Raw genomic sequence first — 26,282 nt, 5'->3', positions numbered from 1 at the left:
GATGGGTTTACCTCTGCGCTGCCAGTTGCTCTGCTTCCACTGCTGCAACCACCCCCACAGGGCATTTGCCACCATCCATGAGTCAGTACAGAGATAGAGCACTGGCCATTTCTCTTGTTCAGCAATATCTAAAGCCAGCTGGATGGCTTTCTCCTCTGCAAACTGATTTGATTCACCTTTTCCTTCAGCAGTTTCTGTGACTTGTTATATAGGACTCCATACAGCAGCCTTCCACCGCCGATGCCTTCCTACAATACGACAAGACCCATCAGTGAACAGGGCATATTGCTTCTCATTTTCTGGTAGTTTATTATACGGTTTATATTTTTGGGCCTCTTCAGCACGCGTCACCTCCTCTTCTGGCGATATTCCGAAATCTTTGCCTTCTGGCTGGTCCGTGATCACTTCCAAGATTCCTGGGCAACTGGGGTTTCCTATTCAAGCCTGTTGTGTGAGCAGTGCGACCCATTACTCCACGTAGCATCAGTTGGATTATGTGTAGAGGGGACCCTCCCTTTGAACATTCAGCCCAGCACCAGCAGCTGGGGTCTAATCTGGTATTTGTACCCCCAGAGGTGATAAACAGCACAACAGGGAACATATACAGTGTCTGAGAGCAAATAAACCAAAATTGTGACCAGCGACTACTAAACTGATATAATGAATGCTTATAACAAATTTGTTTTAACCCATTTGGGTCAGATCTGTCGTTACCTCAACCCTTCGAGCCCCATGTTGGGTGCCAAAAAGGACTGTTGTGGTTTAACCCGGCAGGCAGCTGAACACCATGCAGCTGTTCGCTCACTCCCCTCAAGTGGGATGAGGGAGAGAATCAGAACAAAGGTAAAACTTGTGAGTTGAGATAAAGACAATTTAATAGGACAGAAAAGGAAGGGAAAATGATATACAAAAGAATATACAAAACATGTGATGCACAATGCAATTGCTCACCACCTGCTGACTGATGCCCAGCCAGTTCCCGAGCAGTGGTTGCGTCTCCCCTGGCCAACTCCTCCCAGTTTTTTGTTCAGCATGATGTCATATGGTATGGAATATCCCTTTGGCCAGTTTGGGTCAGCTGTCCTGGCTATGTCCCCTCCCAGTTTCTTGTGCAGCCCCAGCCTCTCATACTGGCAGGGGAGTATGAGAAGCTGAAAAATCCTTGACCTAGTACTGCTTAGCAACAACTAAAACATCAGTGTGTTATCAACATTATTCTCATTCTAAATCCAAAATAGAGCACTATGCCAGCTACTAGGAAGAAAATTAATTCTAGCCCAGCTGAAACCAGGACAAAAGGTCTTAAATGTGAGAAAAAGTTTGTAATAGTTTCTCTGAATGATGAAAAGCCACCAGTTACAGAAGCAGCCTCTGACTTGGGAGATCATCCGTTTTCCAGGACCTTGTGACAAACTGCATTTTCATAGATGCCAATCTGCCACAACTAGATAAATTCAGGTTTGGGCAGCACTCTGGAAAAAGGGACTTACAAGTGTCTTAAAATGCAGAGACTAAACTTCAGTACTGAGACATCTCAAGATCAACTCCTCAGAAAGATTATTATTTAATCTTTTACAGCAACTGCCATAATTTAAACCTCTCTGCAGGAAGAAACTTGGGCTTCATTTCAGACAATTTAGTTTCAAAAGGAGCAGATCACTACTGAATTAACCACACTCCACTCCAAATGCCTGCCTTTCACTTGTATTTGACAAATATACATACATGATCTTTTAAAAAACGAAAATAAACCCCACTAAAATGTTTTCAAAACACAGAGTTTGCCCTTTCACTGGAACATAACAAAGAAAGCACAGTGACAAATGCTAACTGAAGCACTGTAGGATGCTCAAGTAAGTAAAGATGTATTTGTGGAGGTGTTGCAAGAACCTGCATAGCACTGAGCACCCCCCTGAAATCTTTCCAGTACACATGGGATCACCAGAGAAAATGAAATGAAAAATGTAAAAATAGTCAAAGGAATCAGAATTATACAAGTAATATCTTATTGCCAACCTACAGATCAGGATTATCCCTGGAATTCTCATCTTTAAAAAGTACATTTCAAAATCAGGACAGATACAAAAATGAAATAAAAATACTTAAAAGCATACAAATCAATCATACAGATCAAGCAGACTTGAGACATTTGGAATTGTTTGCTTTAGACAGGAGATCAGGAAGGGAAGACATTACAGAGGCTTAGAAAATAATGAATGGTAGAAAAAGGGAAATAAAGCTATGTTCCTGGACATTCAGTGAAATTGAAAAGACAACACATATAAAACTGATTAAGGCAAACATTTTTTCCTAGAGTACTTGATTAACCTGAGGTGAAACTCACTGTTACAAGATATCATTGAGACTATGAGAATAGCAGGATATCAAAAACCCCAACAGCTGCTTTAGATTGGTAAAAATAAGTAGCCATACAGATTCTCATTTTTCATGGCACAACTTAAAAGACTGATAGTGGAAGACCTTCTGTGTTAGGTTCATTATTTCCTTACTAAGGGCTGTGTTGCACTTTCCTCTGAAATAAATACCTACCAGTGGCATCTATCAGAGACAGAAAGCTGAGCTAGAAAAAACTGGGCTCATCCATAGTGACAATCCCTGCATTAATACCTAGCTTCACATTGAGCTGTGTATTTAGCTTCAGCTGCGACATGTAAAATATTTCCATAAGCAGGAGTAAACAAACAAAAAAAACTAGGAAAAAGGAGTAATCCTTACAGGAACTGGAAGATTTCTATATAGAAGATATGGAAATTATGCTACTTTGAGAGCTGCAAAAAAAAGATGATGTAATAGATGCCTACCTCACAACGAGACACATGAAAATGAACACAGTTTGAGGAGACAATGAAAACTGGCATTGTTAAACAATAGGTAATTAACCTCTGAAATTCACTGACATTATGTATTCGTGAAACAAGAGGCTAGAAAATTGTAAAAGGCACTAACGTTGATACTCACAGTTGGAATATATCACAATATACTCCCTAAGATGTAATTATCTGAGAAATATATACCTTCAAGTTCTAAGAACAAGAGTTAATCACTATCTGGCTAGAACAAACTTTCCTCAGGTGAGTTACTAACTGATCTTCCCTCAGGAGTGAGTTCCGTATCCTTCCTCCAACCATTTTAGCTTAACAAGAGAAACAATAAGTCATATTCATGAGACATGCACATGTATCATGAAAGAGAGCAAAAAAGAGAAAGAAGAAAAAAAAAAAAAAATCAGCTGCAGCCCAGAACACAGTCAGAGTTGCTGAAAATTGACTGCAACAATTTATGAGCAGGCAAAGATTTAGGGGGAGATTCTGATCCTCCTTCCATTGGTGTCATTTCTGGGCATACCCAGTTGTTTCTGTGAAGTTTCATGGGGGGACCTGAGCATACTCAAGACCACAGCCAGGCAGAGCAGTCACTAAGTGTCCCCTCTGCTCTGTTCACTGATCATGAATTTTAGGGCCAAAGTTGCTCAGCACTGTAAACGTTGTTTGTCACATACAGAGGTATAGCAAACAACCACATACTGCATGTTTGATGCATAACTGGACAATATTTGTATTGCAGCAAAGGAATTTATTTACCAGACTACTCCATCAATTCTGTTTATTGTATGTCTGTTTTTCCTCATTCATTACCTGACCATAGAAGATGTTAAAAAGCTGTATTCCTTCCATGTTACTGATAAGCTATGTCTGTCATTCACAGTGCTATCCAACCAAGATTTTTCTTTCACACAGACTTTGAGGTTTCAAGATGTTACTTTAAAACAATGAGGTTCCTACATAACACTGCCCTGGATGTTTATAGCTTTGATATTTAAAAACAGAATGATGAGGCTTGCTAGATTTAGCAGAGGCTTGTACCAGAGAAAAGGGCAGAAGAGATGAAGTCAATTTGTGGAATGAAAGTGTATGCATTTACAGAATAAAGTGATTATTTACCTAAGAGCCATTACTCCTCAAGAAAAAACATCTGCAAGTTCAGGACATTTTTTTCCTCCCTCTTTTGCTAGATGAATCAAATCCTGCAGCAACATAAGTTTGCTTTTCAAGTGATGATGGTGCTGTTGCAAACCTGTGTGTCCAGGTTTACATTTTAATCCATTGATTGCAAAATTATTTTATTCCAAACACTCAGGGAGTGTACTTGCTTAGTAGGCCTATGGGAAGATCAAAGTCCAAATTTCACAAATGACTGATAATTTTAGATTTGACGTTGAAATATTCCATCAAGATTGTTTTTCTGAAGCAATTAATTTGATTTTGACTTTTAGACATTTTGTCCTATATTTTCAAAGTTAAAAATGGAAACAAAAGCCTCATTTCAAAATGAAAATTCAAACCAGTTTTAATGATGACCAAATACATCATTCTGGTATTTTTTTAATTCTCCTCCTTTCCACAGATACACCTCCCCTCTCCCTCAATACTGGTTCTCTTTCTTAATGAAGTTCAAAACCAAGATGGATGTAGTTCTGCAAAGCCGTTCAATTTTGATAGCACTGCTGATACAGCTGTCAAAATTTCTACTTGTTCCCTCCTACTTAAATATATCTTTAATTGAAGAGCACTTAACTTCAATCCTGGTATCTTTGCGCTCACAAGAAAGGTTCATTAGGAGTCAACTGCATTAAGAGGAGCTGCCTGCCTAAGGAAGGGCTGCAAAGGAGTTCTGTAATGCACTATTAGTTTAACCCGTGTCCTCAAGGGAACACAATACTGTACTTGCAGAGAGGTGACATGATCTAACAGATAATAGCTCTTCTTCATCTTCATGTGGCTTTTTTGTATTTCATACCTTTACCAGTCAGTGTCTGTCTTCTCTTTTCTAATTCTCAGGACAGCTAAAATCAACATTTCTTTTCTTTTAAGCTTTTGCTTTAATTTTATTACACATGAGCACTTATACCTTTTTGAGCATCTTAATAATTGTATCTTAATATCTCAACCACTAGAAAATGAAAAAGCGTCAAGTGCATGGAAAGGTAATAAAACAGATTAGATTAGGGGTAGAAATGCTTAGAAAAAGTTTTACATACTTTACTTATCACCTAATTGAAAGGGAGTCGTTCTGGAGTGGAGTGGGTGAGCACATAGCAGGATGCAAAACAACAGAGCATGTAGAATTGGGCTTCTGATGATATATCTGTTTTAATGCAATAATATTCCTGACAATTTGGTGGGGCGGGGGGGAAGAGACATAAAAGGGACAGACTAAATATTACTCACGGTTATCAATTTGAGGTGTCCATTTAATAAATGCTGAGATCAGTAATGTGTCAGTTAAATCTTCAGCTAAACAGTGAATTAAGTAGCCAAACAAAAGCTTCTTGTTTCTATGTCTTGCACAGAAAATCTTTAGTCTCGTGATACCAAGTTTAATTCTCTAAGCCCCGCCTGGGACATCAGCAAACAATTTTAGTGACTCCTGTGAGAATCACAAAGACAAAACCCTGAACATTTCACAGTACTTCAAATATAACTGCGATCACTTTAGGGCTAGGATGAGACCTACTTTTCCTCTCTCAGGATATCATCTGTGCCTGCAGTAAAATTGAAAAGTATTTCCATCAGCAGTTTTGCTCTCCATATATCAATGGCAAATGAAAATATTAGCATTTGGCTGGATGACTGATTTGTTAATTATTTCCCTGCATTGTGCTGCACTCAGAGTGCAAGACAGGCAATTATGCTTTCCAGACCTAATGTTTGTACCCATAGCAATATATGGACAAAAACTTCTTACGCATAAATGGCACCAAAGTAAAGGAAAGCTGCTAGCCAAAAAAAAAAAAAAAAAATCTATGAAATAGAATTTGTTTGGAAGTATGTAATACCCTTTTTCCCTTAGAATCTGAGGGATCTGAGTCGGGGCAGCTGCAAACATTATGGGGTAGAAAGGGAAAGGAAAAGGGAAGAAGCCTTGGAGAGTTTTGTGGAAGGAAGGAAAGGAAGGGAACTGCAGAGAGTATGCATAAAGCTGAGATTTTTGAAAAGGAGTATGTATTAAAAAACGTTGGAGAAGCAAATTCTACTCTCCTGGTCTCTCTCTGACCCCTTCTACTTCTGTGGCATCTGCAGCATGCCTGTTGCATCTTCTTTACTCTTCCCCTCCCTCCTGCTATGCAAAATCCCTTCTTTCTTGAACTGCCCCACATTCTGCTCTCCAGCCTGTTGCCTCCTGAATGGATCAACTGGCTAACGATGCCTCCATCATCTCCTCTTAGTGACTTGGTACCAACCCTAAAATTCCTCCATCCCAGCAGCTCCTATGGGCAAATGGGGAGGCTCTGCCAGTATCCCTGCAGTTCCGCTCTGTGTGTGACAGTTTTCCAAAGAGTACTAAGTATGGATGCTGAGCACATGCCGGGCACTCACCCGACGCACATAGTGAGCTCTACAATTAACCTCCATGGAGCATGGACACCTTTTTTCAGGCAGGTTATTTTTATTGCTGTCATCTTCCTGTCTTTGCACTATTTTTAAACCATTTCAAACTTCTCCTCTCCTTATCACTACTGAAAACTCAGGTAACCCTTAAAGAAATGTGGGTTCATCCCCAGGAAATTTCATCCAGTTACAGAACTTGTTTATGCTGTCATGGATTGAATTTGTATGTAGAGGTGTATTGCCATTAATACTGTTGAAAAAATACATTAATTTATATCAAATCCGTAACTTTGTTTCTAAGCAATAATAAGTAGATCATAGGAATTTGAAAAGGAGCTTGCTTTAATGCTTAAGTACCAAATAGATCACTCAGTTACGCAGTGATCTAGTGTAGGTCGCAAAACCTTGTTGACATCACTATATTATCATTCAAATACGATATTTTACTAGTTTTGCTTAGACCATTCATCTATAGATTATAATCACCATGCTACTTACCTGAATTTTTAATGTTAACCCAATCCAAATTCACATTTGACTTCAGATTTCATTACAGGAGTTTTGCACAGTTTTTCTAGTTATCCATACTAACTCAATTTGAATAGCATAGGATTCACAAGTAAAATACATTTTAACTAGGCTGAAACAGGATTCTATTGGAGGGAGGATATGGGTTCTTTTACTTTCTACTTTTCATTTACATGTTTTCTATGGCTATTACTGATCAGATAAAAGCATAGATATTCCTCTCAAAGCTTGCTTTAAAAAATAACATGAAGATGAATAGAAGTGGTACTTTCAGTGCAGGCAAAACCACAGTACTTCAAAGACTCAGAAATATATAAACAGGTATTGATTATAAATAGGAAGCCACGATTCTCACCTCAATAATAAACTGGCTAAATGCAGAATTTGGACTGCCTAGCTATAGAGAATGGTGTTACAGAATCAAAAGTGAGAGGCTGAAATACAATCAAAATTATCAGAGAGGGATCAAAGCTTAATGGTATATAACCTTCAGATATAGTGCCTCACTTGAAATCTCTAAGTTCAGCATAGTTATTTATTATTAATGATTTCATGATTATATTGATTATTTATAATTACTGAGAGATGTTAAAAAGAAATCTGAGGTAAACATACAAATAATAAAGTAATTTGTTAGTTTAAGAAGAGCAGAAAAAACTATTTGGGTTATGAAAGGATCTAATAATGTAGAGCAAAGAATTAGCTGTTATTAAGAGCAGAAGAGCCACTGAATAAAGATTCAGTGCTTGTATGTAGCCCACCATACCCTGGTCTTGAGATGTGACTTAACTCTCCCCAGTAAACATAATAAATAACAATTTTGAAGAATCAAGTATCAAAAATATTTATGTAAGTTCTTTAGCTGAAAGTGAACCTGAAGTGAACCATAGTGATTTCCCCTGTTTAATTTTCCCCTGCCACGCAGATAGTGTACCTGAGACTTGGACTTCCCCCATTCAAGTATCATCAGGCTCCATTGCATCTTGGCTTCTTAACAGCTTCCTTAAGGGTGAAAGTCATTTGGGTACAGAATTCAGAGCAGCTCTGGGGACTGCTGTAGAGCATCACCTTAAAGAGCCAGCTTGTAGGGTGATCAGGGAATCGGGGAATCACAGCCAAACTTCAAAGGTATGATGATTCACAAAAGAATAATATAAAGCTTTGTAACTGCCTTTTGTCGATAAAGAGGAGTTCAAGTGTTGTCCAAATCCAAACAGTTCTAATACTATGCAGATGAAGTCTATTTTTCCCCTTGCCACTCAACATTTTCTAAAATCAAAAGCCTAACTCAGGATACTTTGAGCATCCTGACCACAAATTACTTGCGTTAGTTTCCTGAAGCTGTTAATGAAGCATATTTACTTAGCTGATTTTCCTGTAATTCCTCTTACTTGGGATGTGGACCTTGCAGTTTGCCACATGGCTTTTAGGGCATTTCTAATTGACATATATGGGAGAGAAAAATTAGCGAACATGGATAATCAGATCTTAACTACAGTCTGCCTCATTCAGGCCTTCACTTTTTCTGTTTCCAAGCTAAAACACTTCAATGAGCTTTCCATTAATGCCTGTTTCTGAGAGACTTTGACTGGAAACATAACTCTATGTCTTAAGACTGTTAAGTCAAGAAAGTTAGGCAGGACTTGTCAAAAGAATTTGTTTCCTTTTGAGGTATTCAAGTATTGTTTGAAGTTGTCAGTACAGTAATGCAGAAACACGACAGGGCTAGCCTATACCCAGTGCTCAGTATTGCCATGCTGCAACAGACACCAGCCAGGGAGAGCACAGACACGAAGAGGTGGCCAACCCCTGAAGATGCCTGAAAGCCAGGCAAAACAGACCTTGATGTATCTCTGCTCTCACCGTAAGAAACAATGGGGCCATCAATGATTAAGATTTTGTGAAAAAAGAATAAGGCCTGACAGCTTTTATAGTGGCTGGTGGGCAAGAAACACCACAGTAAAAAGGATCCAAAGGAAACTATGAACCTCACATGCACAAATAATGCATTACAAGATTGATCTAGTAAAGCCTCAGTATTTTACCTGATTGAACGATTCCTCATTCCACTTCTTAAAAATACTGTATCATCCATTCCAATTAGCTTCAAGTGTGTAATTTACATTTTGACATGACCATGCTTAAGCTAATCAACATTAATCAATAAGAAAAGGTCCCAGCCCTAATCCATGGTGACCTTCCTGTCTACTGTAACATTTTGGGTAACGTATTGACTTCCTCAATGCAGAATGCAACCAGTAACTGTTTGTCTGAAAGATTACAACTGTCATGTGTATTTAGTAAGTTGTGTCAACCCATTGACTCTGATGAGATGTGCCTGTGATGCCCATCTTGACCTTTCCATGGTGAGCACAGTATAATATGTGAAAGGATTCACATGGAGATTATCTTTAGCTCATCCAGAGAATATTTCTCAGACAAATAGAATGGTGATTTTCAACCTCACCTCTAAGCTGGTGTTTGGGGGGAAAAAAAAGCGATGTGCACTCTGAGAACAGTTCTAATTCCTAAGTAGAAACCTGTTGTAATGAAAACTTCATTGCCCTTTAAAGCCTCGGCATATATCCACAGATTCCAGGCTCTTTTCTAAAACTAACAAGGACACTTTATGCAGTGAGTATAAATAGCAGTCCACTCTCTTAAACTCCTCATGTAAGGAATTTATTATTATATTTATTGCAGTGACTGACATTGATATTTTATTTCATTTTCCATGGAAAAAGCTGCTCATTGATTTTAACAGTATTAAATGTTACTACTCAGAGACAGTAACTCACAGCCCTGTCCAAATGCTAGCCTGACATCTATTAACAAATCCTACTGTCCTCTGTCCTACCTGTGTACAGAGATAACTGGGCATGCAATGGGATTCACCTCTATTTCACAAGGAGTGAGAGAGGACCACCTCTCTCAGCTCACAGTAATACATGGTACCTTCCTTAATCCACTAGCAGGATATGTCTTTTCTAACGCTTTGAGCACACAGCATCATCAGAAATTTGGGGAGGAAACCTTGGCTATTGGAGGCAGATGGCTCTCAAAAGTTCGAGAGTCACATGTCTAAACAAAATAAACAACCAGTATCACATGTCACATCCACCATTAGTGTTCCTCTCCTTTTTCTACTAATCTGCTTAAAATTTTGAATTTATACACACTGTGATTCAGTAAAGCACGTAAGCAGCCGTTTGACTACTCTGCTTTTCTTATCTTTCCAAACGTAGATTGTGTAATGCCTCTCCTGTGTACAGGCACATGCAGTTACCTACAGACTAAGGTGCTCACTGAGTGAATTGTGGAGGGCTCCAACACAGACTGTCCACATGGTCACAGATCTCAGTACTTGGTCCAGTCTAGATCATAATTATTCCAGTGAACATCACATATCTAACATTGCACCAGCTTTGAATTTATTTCTTTGATATTTAGACAGTATTTTCTTAATTTAACCTTTAAATCCTGATGAGAATCATATTGGCGTATTTAAAAATAATTTTGTAAAACTCAAGGGAACGGATTAAAGGATCTTCGGTTTTTAATTTTTTCTTTTTATACTCTTATTTGATTTTTCAAGTGTCATCTAATTTCAGGGTATGTTTCTATGGCAATATGAACACATTTGTACTTGAAAATATGATAAGAGTCCACCATTTCTAGTGAAATGTTATCAAGTGCAAACGGCCCATCTTTGTCAACATTTAAGGCTGAGTTCTTAAATACTGTGTTCTGACAGGAGGCAGACATTCATATCCTTCATCCAGTCTGACACGGCCACAGCTGTCTCACTTCTGCATCCAGTAATTCAGAGATCCTTACTGGAGTCTTGATGTGGTCCTTGTTCCCTTAACTTTTAAGTGCCGCTATGCAAGCTATTGAGTCCCAGGTGGGACTCCTGAGTGTAAAAGTGTTGCTGCAGCCTCATCCAAGGAACAGTCATTTGGTACTGGGCATTCAGTTTCCATAGTTTTACGATTACAGTCAGAAAGGCAGGAACAACCAGGGAAAACTTAAGTCACTCCAAGAATGGATTTCAGGAGATATATTCACAATGTTGAACACGAACACCAGCAAGTTATCACTAGCATTAGTGTTCCTTTCAAAAAAAAAAAAAAAGTCACATTCATATGGGCTCAGATTCTACCACTAGTATGTAAGCAGTCCCTGAATGAAAACATCATTAGTTTGATAAATGTAATGGAATCATTCAATGAAGGGAAAAGAATTCCAAAACCATATTTTCATTTTCTGTCTGTTTTTACTAATCATCTCCTACAAAACTTTTAGGAAATGTTTCTACAGAATAGTTCGAGTACCACTATTTCAGACCATGCTTTCATCAATATTGTTTATATAATTTTAATTTACTCTTAAACTGGGATAGATACCCAGTTCTATTCTGATAGAGCTAATTCTAATTCTTCTGAGCATAAACACAGCCTAAATCTAGTTCTGATTTAAAACATGTCCATCAGCAGACCTAAAACATGCACAGAAATGGTTACTATTCACAGCTTCAGACAAAAGAAAGCAGTTTACAATAACCACTGAATTCCCCTTGCTTGCAGTTTGCTGTCACCACATGCTTTATTTATAGTAGGCCTGAAATAAATACTGCAGGATCAGCCATCTTTTGGTGCTGCACAAAAAAGGAAAGCTATTAAATATTTACTGTAAGTCTTTCACAGCTTTGCTTCTGACACTTTCCCTTTCACTAGAGAAAAGGATTATTTAGCTCATGATTTTCCAGCAAAAGACAGTCAATTGTGACTGTCTGGAAGTGAATGGTAGCATCACTGGCATGCCCCGGGAGTGGGAGGTTGTGTCAACGCACACCAGGCACAGAAAGTCTGCACCTTCCTTGCTCCTCTCCTGCAGCACAGGGTGACGCCAAGCAGGAGTCTTAGAGTGTCACAGGAATGTTTGTGCCAGCAGAATGAGGCACACTCATGTTACAGCACTTTCCAAAACTAAGCCAGTACATTTGGTGAATCCTTTCCAAGGAGGCTGATCAGATTCCTTGAGTCAAGATCAAATGAATGTTCTGGATGCTCCAGTGAAATGTGTTGACAAATAACACTGCACTCTCGTGCATTGCATTTACTGTGAATTTAAAAAAGAAACCCATTTGTATGAAATAAAAATAGATTTTGCATGCATTTCGCTTTTCACCTGTGAACTGAATACTGTAGGACAGTAAGTTTATGGCCTAGTATCTGTGGGACAGCCAGCCAGTAAAAGATGAACTTTGACTGGCCCAGAACTAAAATGCCTTGGGGCAGCTGTGTAGCTCAAGTAACTGATTAGAAACTGATACTGAAAAATGACTGAGAACTAAACTCCAGGAGGTCACAAAAAGATTAAAAGCAAAGCAATGTCTTTTTCCACCCCAACCCAAGTCATTATAGAGTATGATCATAGCCTTCCATAGCATTGTCTAGCAAAACTAGCACCAATCCCCCCTCAGTACATCTAGAGTAACGTAGGTTTCTAAAGAACAAGCTGCATCTATGCAAGTATCTGATGTTTTAGAATATCAGCCATGTTTGCCTGAATACTATCACATCTCCTGGAGTTCTACTGGGTAATAGTGTACAGTGCCAAAGAAATTTCTTTCCTTCTCCCCTCACTGCTGCTCTCTTTCCTTCAGCAAAAGAGAATTCACTTCCTAGATGTATTTTGTCTTCTAAACTGAAGGAAGCAGAGCTGGTCTGGAGGGTCCCATACCTTTCCACACCACTGGATCACAGGTCTTTTTCTCCAGGAATGGTCCAAATACTTCAACTCCCTGCCACTTGCCTGTCTGCATCCTTTAACTTCCCAAAAGCAGCACAAGGAGGCACGCTGCAGGTTCTGGAGAAATAGGCAGCCAGACACTGAAAATGAGCAGTCAGAAAATGCAGCATTTCACTCAAGCCGGTAACAAGACAAGTTTTGGCTGCCTGATCAAACCTCTGGCATAGCTGGCGAGACCTCCATCCTAGTTTTGTGGTTTCATGTGAAAACATAGCATGCGTGAGGTGATAAGAACAAATTTAACAGGGAGTTTAGGGAAGGAAGCTGTCAGAAAAAAACTTGACATCCACAAATTCCTGAACCGATAATGGGATATCTACATGACTGAAACACAGAGAATTCCACTCAGGCCAGCACTGTGCACTAAGCACTCATTAAAGAGCTATGTACCTTGAACAGTGCAGATATTGATGGTACTTGAAGAAAAACTAAGTTTATATAGCCAGAGAAGTGCATACTCTCATTGTTTAGGCAGGCAAGTACGAATGGGCATTCTTAATGCTTCTCTTCTGCTACATTTGATGTCTTGCAATTTGATGTCCTGTACAAGTGCTGACACCATGTACAGCTTTTCTTGACAGCCAAATAAAAAATAACCAGTTCCCCACCCTGAAAAAGAAACCCCAGAGGGAACTTAAGTGTGATAATAAAAGTGAGTAGCAGCGAACACTGTCTGAACTGTCAGGTTATAAACAATGCTCATGAAACCTTCATGGCCAGGATCAATAAAAGGAAAGGCCATCGCTCTTGAGAGCCAAGAGCCATTAGAAAAATAAAAAGCTTTCTGTCTCAGAGCATTTACGTCTAGATTTCACGTTCCACTGCTTCTTCCATGGCCTTATAGACTAAACAAGCAAGTTCACTTCTACTTCCAGTGCTGCAACAGCAAAACCAAGCCACAGATTGCTTGGTAAGGCATTCCATGACCTTGAAACATACTCTGTAGAGCCATGTGACTACTTCACATAAATGTCCAAGATCATCAAAATTTAGGGCTTAAGTTTTCCCATCACAACAGTCAATTTCCTAATGCACATATATGCCTTTTCCATTTGAAAGGATTTCCAATGTTTCCAAACTTTCATGCAAATTAGTTAACTGAGTGTACCCATCTCTATGATCTTTATGGAAACTAGTTTTCTTTTTCCATAGTAGCAGAACACTCCACTCCAGTTTCATTGCTGCAAGCCACGTCTAAAAAAGTAAAAATGATCTCTTAGCACAGTCATATTCCTGGTAACCAAGTCCCAGGAGATTGTGCCTTTCTCCTGTTTTGTTCTTATTTGGTTGAAAATTACTATCACTAGTGACTGCTCCCATATTTCTCATGTTAACTATTCTTCTTCTCACCAACACAACCTTTGTAAAATTATTTTTGTTGAAAAAAACGTGTATTTCATTGTAAATTTTGGGCAGGTGACTAAACTGCCACAATCTTTTTGTACTTAGGTAAATTACCCGACTTTTGCCTAGGAAAAATGATTTTTCAAGGCAAGATTAATCTAACATCCCGAATATTGTGGAGATGCCTTTTGTTCAAGACATTGGGATACTGGATCTTTAATAGGGTTCTATGCATACGTCAGTTGGCTGAGATCACATGCTGGTAGGGTTTAGCTTGTATAAATACTGAATTGTGCAAAGTGAAAGCCAGCTTAATGCCTCTGAACACAACTTTTTGAATAGCCCCTAATCATCTAAGAAACAACACTCTATTAAAAAAAAAAAAAATTACTTTTCAGTCTTTGTCATTTGTTTTTCCCCATATAACCCTAGTGAGGCCGAATGGGTCACCAATAGCTTACATCAAAAAGCAACTGCCAAACTGAAAAGGAGATTCTATGAATTGTATATAAGTTTAGAGCAAAAGTATCATTTGTGAAAGTTCTCACTTGCTAACAAAGAAGCTATCTGACCTATTTGTGCTTAATAGTATTTCATATCACTTCACGCCATTTTTCTTCTTTTCAAAATGGACCTTAACTCATCTATATCTATTACCTATGCAAGCATATTTCAGTCTGTGGAACACTCCATTACTGCTTATTTTGGCTGTTCATTATCCACATAAGTTGATTATCTGAATCACATACTATTGTTTTGTAACCAAGAGCGAAGGTGAGCCTTAAAAAAATAAAAGAAACAATAGATAGAGCAAGAAAGCAATAAATAATGATACTTCCACTAGAATTATGTGGGCAAAGAATAATGTATGCCACAAAAAATAAAGCTTTAGCAGTCTGAATATACTTTAACGAAAACTAACAATTACTTCAATCATTAAATAAGCTGTCTTGGATGCTGTAAAATACTTTTTTTTTTTTTTTTTAAAAATGAGGTGACCACTAGAGTTGCTGGTGTTGTAATTTAGAAGTCAGCAAGTACAAAAGCACAACAATTATTCACATGAAAAATCCCTGACAACACTTGATCAAAATTACTGTTTTAAGTGACTTGCATCTGTGATACGTATTAAGATAATCTGTTTTTGTTAAATCAGAGATTTGGTTACCCTTCCTCTTTGTGGAAGGAGAGGTGATGGTTTGTAGTTTTAAATGCGAGGCCATACGGGCAGCCACTGGATCACTTTTCAGGTCCAATATTCAGGAAAATTAACTCCAAATGTGCAACAAGCCAAAGCACAATAAGAAACATTTTCTCTCAATGTGAAAACACCAGGATCCAATAGAAAAGCAGGCAGAAGTTCTAAAATAAATTATGAGAAAGGATTTTCTTTAACTTTCAAATAGAAAATAATCCAGAACAATGTAAATCTTTTTAAAAAAGATATCATACATATATTGATAATATCACTAGCATTCATTAGAATGGAGCAAAAAGAAGCTGGAGTGGGCCATAGGATGAGAATTCAAACACATGCATCAAGATAGTGCCCCATCTTCCTCCAACAACTTTGGAAGACCATTTTCTTCCAGCTGCTGATATTAAGCCCATTTCAGTACATTTAGGATGAGGCTCCTGGTCTCTCTTTAATTTTGGCTGAAAATCTTGCCTAAGCACACTAAAGGCACACATGCACATCATACGAGGTGGCAGAAATTATTCCATGCATCTCCCTACCTCCCTTGCATTCATTGAAACAGCTAGACCACACCTTTTGAGAAAAATTTCAAAGATTTTTCTTTGAGAAAATCTGGGACATCTGAAAATCTGAAGAGCTTTAATTTAAACTCTTTTCCAGGAAATATATAAGTTATACATTTCCAGGAAATACAAGTCTACCCAGGGTTCTTGCAGAAGCTAACAAATATGTTGCAATTTTGTTAGCATCTTTCTACTTTGTGTACTTACTTTACACATTATCTGGAACACCCACTTAGAGACAAACTTGAGAGTTACAAAGCCATGTGGGAAATTAAGCCATACACTTTGCTTTAGAGTACTCTGCTCTGTCTTGAAACCTCAGCTAAAGATCTTTTTCCCCTTAGGTGATAGTCTGTTCCTGACACTGCTTGGCTCTACTGCACATCCACGTATGAAATTTTCTGGTATATTCTCAGAAATTGTACTTTTACATTACAACCTGCTTTCTGTACCAGTCTTTGCCTAGCCTATGTAAAAATTATCTTCTCCACAACGCAATAAAAATAGCAGTTACTTTGCTTTATATAATTATGGAGCTTTAAATATTAATGCAACTATTACAGAAAAATCTCTGTGCAAGGTTATCTGACTGGAGAACAAGTTTCCTTAGAAGCAACATTAACCAGGAAAAGTTGAGAGACCTGTTATGTGAAGATATTCTGCATTCTCAATGGCAAGACAACTTTTTATCACATCTCTGTGAGGAAGTGTGCCCTCTCCATGTTCTACTGACTTCCTTTCTTGCACTCAGGCTACACCTTTCTTATTCTGTCAGATGCAGAGAGGCCACTTTCAAACTTACAGGTTCCAGATCACTAACACAAATTCTCAGCCTGCTGTAATTATTCACCCTGTGAATGACAGGTTGCTCCCATGCACTCATAACACTTATTACGATCGTCGTTTCTAGACTAGTCATTCATAAATTAACCAAACAAAACTGTGTGTTGTCCACATAGGAATAAGCCAAAGAAACATAACTGTTGGATTTATTTGTTAACAGAAGCTTGAATGGATATGGGATTACACCTGTATCCAATAGGCTAAATTCAACACAGATACACTCAACATATCAACCATACTGATTTCTGTAAGAATCCACGGTGATTTCTACAAGAATCAGAGCAGATTTTGGCTTTCCATTTCATATCTGTGCCATGAACACTTCAAATAAGTCTAACAGACAGAGATAAAACACTTCCATCCCTTAGTCATGAGTTTCATAGGATGCCCTCAGGAATGCAAAGACTTTAACTTATATCGACATACTTCTGAAGAGTGAGGCTCAAGTTGTGGCTGGCTGACTTGATCTTGTTCTGGGCCTCTAAGTGGGTCATGCTGTCAGCGTTGACTCCATCAATGGCTACCACAAGGTCCCCTTGGTTCATCTGTGACTGTGCTGCCTTGCTGCCGGGGGTGATCTGTATGGGCAAAGAAAAAAAAAGTCATATCAGGATAAGTCATTCTGTACACAAAGCACTTACAGAGAGCTCACTCAGAATTATAATGAGGAATAGATACAGCAATAAATACAATAATAGATACAACACTAGCTGTATCTATTATTGTATGGGTGGAACAACAAAATTTATGGAAATTAAACAAACTTAAAGTTAACTCACATTTCTGCAAAGGTCCAGGACAACATCTACTTGTCATTACCTCCATTTTGAGAGGTTAAGCCCAATGTAGTGGTTCCCTTACCACATATTATCACTATTTATATTGTAGTAGTATATAGAGACATTACTCAGAAGTGGAAAACTAATGAATCACTATGTACTGCATGATTTTATTGTATTTTTCCTCCTAAAAGCCATTTTTCCCAAATTAATTCATTACATTGAGCAGACAGAAAATGAATGTGTGTGAGGGGCCTTGGATGTGCTTTGCTTCTTTTATAGCGAACTTTGTAGGAAATCTTTCTGCTTAACCTTACCCACATACAACTATAGCTCCATTACCAAGATAGATTACTACATACCCTAGATGATCTCATCAACCTGTCGGACATGACACTCCAAAGATAGACCAGCACTTTTAGATATAAGAAGCCACAATGCTTCAACTACAAACCCAACTACTGAGACAACAGTTCAGAAATTCTGGTCATTCACTATGGCATCACATTCTGTTAGCTCCAGATGCCTTGTGAACTGCATCTTCTCCGAATGGATGGTATTCTGACCTTAATTTTATACAGCCCTCTCAGCCTGCATCTGGATGACATTAATACAGTACAGCTACTTATGAAACTTGAATCGGTTAGGGAACTCCAACTAAACCAGAAGAGCCTTCACATACCATCAGCCAGACAAATTTTAGTGAGCACATCAGACTTGTCCTCTGCTTTCAGCACTCAGTACTTAAAGGGTACAGACATAAGCTATACGTCTTTGCTCTTGTTTTTAGGTACTCACTTCCTTACATTCCTCACTCCTAAAAAACCCCGAGGATAATCTAAAATACTACAACAAAGGCTGCAGTCAAAAACTCTGTTCCTTCAGCACAATGAACATAAAAGAAGGATGTGTCTGATTATGAGCCAAAATCCCCCTGTGAATTCAGCCAGGCTGAAACTGTGAAGTTAAACTCCTAAGGAAACCAAAACCCAACAAAAATCCAAACACTTTTCCTCATCAAGTGTGAAGTGAAATTCCTTAGCCTGCCTTCCCTAATATGACCTCAAAACACTTAAAAATATGTACATACTCAAAACAAAAGAGTCCTTCCAAAACAATTCCCTAGACTGCTTGTGCTCTTCCACTGGCAAAGACAAAGAAAAAAGGAAAAAACCCTTTCTTAATACCCCATTAGAGGTGCTCAGTATTGAGGCTGGCAGTCTAATTGACAGTGTAGTCTGACAATGGGAGTTGTCAATTTACTAGAACACAAGCCCTAGTATCAAGGTGCTAGAACACAGCACCCTGAATACTCGGACACTCTACTTAAAAATAGAGATTACTTTGGAATTTGGATGTTAGTTATAACTAACATCCCAGAACTGATCTGACTGGAAGAGACAGATTTCTATACCTTTTCATTAGAGATAAAAGCAGTAAGAGTTCTATGTTTTCTGAGTGAAGGACAGCCACAGATACAATGTTTTCTGGCAAAGTAGAGTTGACTGACAATGGCAGTGCCATTCCCGGATGTATTTTTCTGGTGTTAAGGAATTGAAGGGTGGGAGAAATACTTTATGGTAGTTTCAATGATGGAGTTTTATTCTGCAGTCTAATGAACCCTCATAGAAAGAGATTAGTAGGAACAAGATATTCATACTGCAAGCATAGTTTTCCTAACCTATTATACAAACATTAGCTTCTATGCATTTCATTGACTTGCATTGTGTGAAGTACACAGAATCTAGAAGCCTGTAAAGAATATGGATTATTTGCACACCCACATGTACTTGTATAGTTACTGAAAGACCCTTCCCTGCTCAGTCCCCCAAAGATGTCAAGAAACAGAATCTGCAATAAAATAAGAGGTCAGGAAAAGACAAAATGTGAACAAAAGCCAAACTCAGATAAATCATTCAGTAAGGCTTGAATTCATCAGGTAGAACACTTCAGTCTTTCTCAATTTATCCCTTTTCTCTATTAACATAAACAGTTTGCCAGTCAGGTAGACAGCCTTCTTGATAAAGATTTTTTAATAAATAATCTTCATACATCACTTTTCTAAGACACCACTTTTTACCTCCTCATGAAACACGCAAGTTCTTGCCACAAAACTTTAACTGTGTGATGCTGATACTTCTAGTCTCCAGACAGCTGGTTCCAAATGCTGGGAACTCCCCCTTTTGCTCATCAAGAACAAAGACTAGTTTTTGATCATCAACCCAGTTACTGAAAGTCAAATGTCTGCCCTAATTTGGGAATTCTTAAGTAACACATACATCTCTCCTTCCACTTCCCAGTGATGCTTCAAACAAAATAAGCCCAGATGAGCAGAGCTTCCACAGAAAGGATAAAGAAGTCTAGATCTGGGACTAGTTTGAGACAGCTGTAACATACTGACTTCCCTCTCAGTTTCTCTGATTTCTGCTTTTTGCAGAAATTTAAATGTCATATCTTAAAATAAAGATACAGCAGGCAACTACAACGGTCCTAGAATTAGAGTCAAATTTAGAGGGAGGGGGTGGTTATTACTAGTGACCTGATTTCACTTACTCTAGTGGGATATTTTTCTGCCTAACACTTTTAGAAAACACTACCTAAACAAAAAATATATTCATCAGAAGAATCTATCAAACAAAAAGTCCTGGGTAACTTTGAATTTGTGATTTACATGAATTTCTAACTATGGCCATTGCAACACCCTTTCTGAAGCAAAGAGCTACAGGAGAACCATACTGTGAAAGATAAGGAAATGATCTCAGTCATGGCTTACCAGCCAGTGTTCCTTTATTTGAAAAGGAAATGAAAGGGATTTGTAGTCATCTCTTCAGCCAAGTATAATTGTAACAAATTCTGGGCTGGATTCCTTCATACAGCTCTACCTTTCCAATTCCCATTTCAGAGGCCAGCATTCCATTGATGTCACTTTACCTCTAAAATTCAGCTTATCCTAGCTTCATAGACAATAAGACTTAAAAGTATAAAAGATGGATCTAGTTTATTGTGTCTGTAATTCAGAACCATAATAAGTACCAGGGAAGAATTCTTCCCCCAGTCTTCCCACTGGCTAAGAGCATGCCATGTAGATTATTTGGTTCTGTAGAGCTTTATATAGAAGGCATTATTAAAGTCTGGATGTATAATCTGTATAAAATATTCAAGTCAAAGTACAAAATTATACCTATTTTAGTTAGAAGCTAACAGGCTTCTCTGTGAGACTTTCAAGTGAACCCACAGCGTGCATTTACAGCAGACATTGAGAATAGTCAGTAATTGTTGGGGACAAAATACCAGTGTACAGATGGAGATATAGGGCAGCCAGATCTGAAGTGTCAAGGAACATTCAAGACTATCTTGTTCCCATTTTTAAAGATCCAGCAGCAAGGAATGGAATGCAAAGTGTTTATCTGTTGGTATTTTCCTTTGAAAATTCCTCTCTAATCTACTAAAAATTTACTAAATATGATCACAAACAGAGAAGATCTCACTGTGTCTTTGTGAAATCTTTAGGGATTATTTTCTATTTAAAAAGGTTTAATTTTTTTTTTTTAAATGAAGGATAAATGCTAACTAACCCTTGGAATTAGACTGCAAATCCAGATGTGCCGACACAGTAAATTCTAGTTTCTTGTCATCTCAGCCTCTCTTCTATTAACAGAAGTAACAAAAGTAGAGAAAGAGAGTTCTGTCTAGGCCAAATACGCATTTTTCAATTTGACCACCAATGTTTTTTTCTTAAAACATCTCTGGGCAGGATCTAGAAAAAACTGTTTCAGAAAGCCTTTGTAATAGTCTTAACTCACTTGCTCTGGATTACAATATAGCTTTCAGATGCTACGCGTTGCAAATGCCTTTATTTAAGGCTACAGCGAGATGTTCACCAGAGATTCAAGGTATAGCTATTTCTGTCAGTTGATTTACAGAATCCCAGCCAGGGTACCACTGACAGATCTAATTTTAATAGTATTTCTTTAGCACCTCGAGCCCAAGCACAGACTTCATCTTGAAAAGCCAAGCATCTTTCACCTCTCAGAAAAGCAGAGGAACACTTGCTGCTTCAGGGATGTGAATTTTCAGCCCTCACAAATTTCCCACAAGGTAGACATCTGACTTCCAATATCCCCAGCTTAAAGCAAGTGGGCAGGCTGGAAGTATCACATGTTGCTTTCAATGCACTACAGAGAATTCTTACTACGCTCTGTTGTGAGCAGATCTGTATACTGGGTGAATATATAGTATGACAGTGACAGCTGTGCCCTAAAAAATAAGTCTGCACTGGGTTCAGAGTAAATACTACTTAGCAGGAGATCCGGGAGACAGTGTACAAAGTGCAGCTGCTGCACCACCTTGAGAACAGCATGTGTTCCCATCCAAGCCCCCTCAGCTCCACTCCAAATGGGGAGAGAGAGGGATCAGGCAGCATTTGAGTGGCTGAGTGTTAAAATACTAACGAGAATGCTTATATAAACAGATGGATGGACACAGCTTTCCTACCCCAAGGAACTCCTAATTTACAAGGCAGACAAAAATACATAGGGAGGCCTATACAACTGAGAAGGTGTTAATATGGTAGCTTGCAGCATTAGGCAGGGCCTCTTCTTTTTCCAGGACTTGAGTTATGCCTGACCCCTTTCTGACCCCAACCCCCAAATCAACAAGTTATATTTTCCTCTTCTCAATTAAGAACAAAGTTTCAGAGAATCAAGTTTTCACTAGCACTAGAAATACGCTAAAGCACTGGGAATGCATACCGTCTCCTCTTCAGGATCTCTGGGATAGAAGAAAATATTAAAAGAAAATGTTCCTTTCCATAGTCAGAAAGGCTAGAAATCAGAGACAGGACATAAACTATCAGTTACCAGAGACTATAATATACTATTACAAGAAAAGGAATGGACAGACACTAAGGATCACTAGAAAATAAAGGGTGTTTCCTTTATGGAGAAAACAGCATTTAAATCCCCCTTTGTTAAATTTTTGCAAGTGGGTTTTTGTATAGATGCTTCCAACAAACCTCCATAGGATTTCTAAGCACCGAGGCTTACAGTGCCTGGGAGCGGCAGCAAAACTTCCTCCTTTTGTGCATAGGAGCATGACCTACTGAAAGGAGGAGAGACATGCTTTGAAATCCCACCACAGAACAGTTGCACTTAACTTGTGAATGCCCATATGAATCCAAGTAGTTATCTCTGGACTGGAGACATCAGTTAACAAGTTAATTGAGGAAATTTATATTATTGTTTCCTAAATGAGTCACTTTCCATCGCTGTCCCCACAATAAATGTGTAACAGCTCCAAAGGGAAAATCATGGGTTTTCTTAGAAAATAGAAGACAATTCTGCACAAGAAGAAACAGCAAAGAAAAGGAACAAACCCCACTGGGATAAGTCATCAGGCAGAAATATACCATTTCATTCAACACATTGCCAGAAGGCATAAAACAGGAACAAAAAAAGAAAAGTCTAGATAACCTAAACCATAGAGCAAACATCCCACTATCTTTGATGATGGCTTTTATACCTTTCAGTGTCAGATGGGAGAGCTGAGCAAGACTGATTAAATGTAAAGACAGAGGACTGTAGGAAACTGGAAATGAAAGTCCTTGCACTAATCAAACCTAAAGAAAATCCCTTTTTGCAGCTACCATTTTCCTGAAGAAAAGATCTCATTGTTTTCAATTTACTCCCAGGCTTTACTTTTTTTTCCCCCCTCATTCTGTTTTTTGCTTTTAATGAGACAACAGAACCTGCCTTAAATGAACACTCGGGGCATCTGCAAAATGTGCCACTGACACCTTGAAGAGCTTCCATTTATATTAAACAGAGCTGAGCTGGCAAGCCACAGAGATACTGAAGTGGCCTCTCAGGCTATGCTTCATCTGTAGTTAGGAAGGGAGATTATAATAAATGTGAGAACACCTAAAATAGCTTTAATCTACCTCTCTTGGGTACCAGGAGCCACAATGCCACAGCAGCACAGAGATTTTGTGGGACAGCCAGTCAAGCACTTACAATTCAGGACACCCTGTGCTAAAATCTGTACTGCAAGAGCCAAAGGGCTATTGGCATGTGAGCTATCCAGCTTACCTCAGTCTCGGGTATGCCAGGCCATGCTGGAATGATACCACCACAATTAACACCAGAAATTTTCCTTCTGCTTAGTGCCTTTACAAGGCTGCTGTTCATGCACAATATATAGGCTCTTCAAGGAAGAAGATAGACAGGTAGCCCTTCTTGCCAAGCTACATAGACCCAGGTGATGAAAATAAGCCACATGTAAAAGATTTTCAGCTGGGAAATGAAAGGAAGCATATAGGTAATGCTTAGGAGATTGAACTAGGCAAGGCTTTGGGAGATTTTTTGAGAGTAAGCATAAATGCTCCTGTCCCTGGTTGGAAGGAAGATAATTCTGTTCCCTGCCTCAACTCCACATTATCAGATTGAAAAAATGTCAATCCTTTGTTAAAAAAAAAAAAAAAGAAGGAAATATTTTGGAGTTTGCAGCTTAGCCTGTTAGAAGCATGACTAGTCTATGTATACCAACTATACAGATGATAGCCAAAATGTGGATGTGGCTTTTTAGTAAGATGTGTTGGCATAGCTAGAAGACTATGCAGCTCTCTAAATCTTGTATGGTATGACTAATAGTAACCTCTCTTCTCCCAATCTTCATCTAAAAATAGCTGTTAGATCTATTCAGTCTATTCTCAGTTAGCATCACGTACTGTGCCAAGATAGTGTGTGCTATGTATCTTGCAGAAATAAAATGGAAGCAGAGAGGCAAATCATATAATAATAAACGTTGATTGTTTTGTTACAACAACAGTTTTTAAGGAACAAGTGAATAAGTTCTTCTTTGGTATCAAAGAGTTTAATAACCTCAATGCAAATCAAAACTAAGAATATAACTGAGGTATTGATCCTTAGTATTCTGGCAGCCCTGCACGTTTGAGCAGTTCTGTTGACTTCCACAGGACAACTCCCTGCAGCAAAGTTACACTCAGCTTGTAAGCGCTTGCAGGATCAGAACTGCCAAATTTCTTCAAAGGTTCCCCTTACTCTTTCCTACTTCCCTTTTTCAAATTTTAATTCCTTTTAAAGCTGTTTTATAAGGTGGGATGTTTCTTTGTGTTTCAAATAGACAGATGTCAGTTATCAATATTGCCTTTCACATTTTCACAGCTATCGGCTTCTTGAATTCTACATTCTGTGCAATTTTTTGACCTCCTCATACAAACACAATTTGTCTTGCCTCCCCCTACAAGCATTAGCAATAAACTAAGGGGTTTATGTCTTTTGCTCTTGGCCACTATGGTAAGATTTTCTTTTTTTCAAGTTCATTCTGCTTAACCATTTCATCATATATAACTAAGACCACAATGCTTTATAACTTTTTTCAGCAACAATAAGGCCTGACTAAAAGGGCATTTGAGACAATATTGAGAGTTTTAGTTTGGCAGTTAGCGGCCTGCAGCCACTTCTGATATTAAGCAACTTAAAATAGCTTTGACTTTGAGTAAGTCCTGAGGTTCCAGCACAGATTTGACTGATGTATAAGTGATTCTTCTGCTCCTGTGTGTTTGTAAATTAGGGTACTTATTACATTGACGCAGGCTTACATTTAACTGTTCTTTAAATGTGCATTTGTTTATTGAGTTCTTTTTGTTTCTGGCCACCAGAATACCAGGGGAGTACTTCTTCCTCTGATGACTAAAACATGAGCTGCCAGTTTGACACAGCAAATAGCAGTCCTGTCTCTAAACCAGAAGTATGTAGTATTCAACTCCATGCTTTGTCTACAGATGCTAGAACAGTATAGTACACACAGAAAGGCATCTATATGAAAGAAGATGAAATGTAGCACATGTCCACAGTGACAGAGATGTTGAATCAGAACTATATTTGCAGGAATTACACTCAGTATCATGCCATTACTTTTGCGTCTAAGGTTTTAAGAGGCCATATTGCCCAATGTGAATCTGTTTCAATTGGATGGCCCAGCATTAATCATCTACCATACAGCATCATTAAACGTTTTCCTCATCCACAAGAATAACTGTTTTGTACCTGTAACATTCATCCGTGCTCTATGAGAGAATAAACAAAAGCACAGGCTTCAAACTTCAGTGTGTGAAGAATTCCTTTCAAGATCCAAGTGAATAAAAAGAACAGAAGCAAAGTTCTCCTGAGAAAGTGCAATGCAAGTTTCTTCTGTAATATGCTGTATCATGTTTAGTACATAATGACATCCTGCCAGGTATCCCAGCAGGATCCTTGGAAATTTAAAGATGTAGCAGGTAAAATACAGTCTTGACACATTTAACAGGTACGTAAACTGCTGGATGTTTCAGGAAGCAAGGGAAGTTGTAGAGACTGAGGATGTTTCTTTCACCTGTTAAAATGTAATAGCTTAAGCTTTGTTTTCCTAGCATTTCAATCGAACACAGAGATGCCACCTCCCTTGTGAAGCCACAGGAACCACGTTTGTTTAACAGGAAAGAATTTGAACATATTGACATAATCTCAAATCTAAAAGGAAAAACTTGTTATATTGAAGATTGTGAAGACTGACAAAATAATAATTAAAAACAACACAATCTGAAGTTTAAAAAAGGAAGCATCTTGTTTTGCTGCTTCTTTATCTTGACTGAGGAGGGATGTGGCTATTGCTGAGGACAAGGATTGAACTTTATTTATAGAGTGATGATGCCAATGCTGGTTTTGGGTGTTTTAACCCATTAAAGTGGTGGGTGCAGCAATCTTCAAAAATTTCCCACTTAAAGCTTGCAGAGTATAATAACCCT

The 26,282-nt window shown here is 38.4% G+C and overlaps 1 protein-coding gene across 2 annotated transcripts in view; it reads right to left on the bottom strand.

Annotated features, from left to right (window-relative positions):
• The window catches only part of LDB3 (LIM domain binding 3), an 81,437-nt gene that overhangs the window by 30,384 nt on the left and 24,771 nt on the right, over window positions 1-26,282 (bottom strand). For both annotated transcript variants that reach the window (XM_009586417.1, XM_009586416.1), the window contains one exon: window positions 17,127-17,278. In XM_009586417.1, coding sequence (XP_009584712.1) covers window positions 17,127-17,278 — 152 coding nt within the window. The remainder of the gene's footprint in view (window positions 1-17,126; window positions 17,279-26,282) is intronic.

This window comes from Fulmarus glacialis, unplaced genomic scaffold (assembly GCF_000690835.1).
Source record: "Fulmarus glacialis isolate BGI_N327 unplaced genomic scaffold, ASM69083v1 scaffold6481, whole genome shotgun sequence".
Lineage (NCBI taxonomy): Eukaryota > Metazoa > Chordata > Aves > Procellariiformes > Procellariidae > Fulmarus > Fulmarus glacialis.
This window is presented reverse-complemented; position numbering and strand designations above follow the sequence as displayed.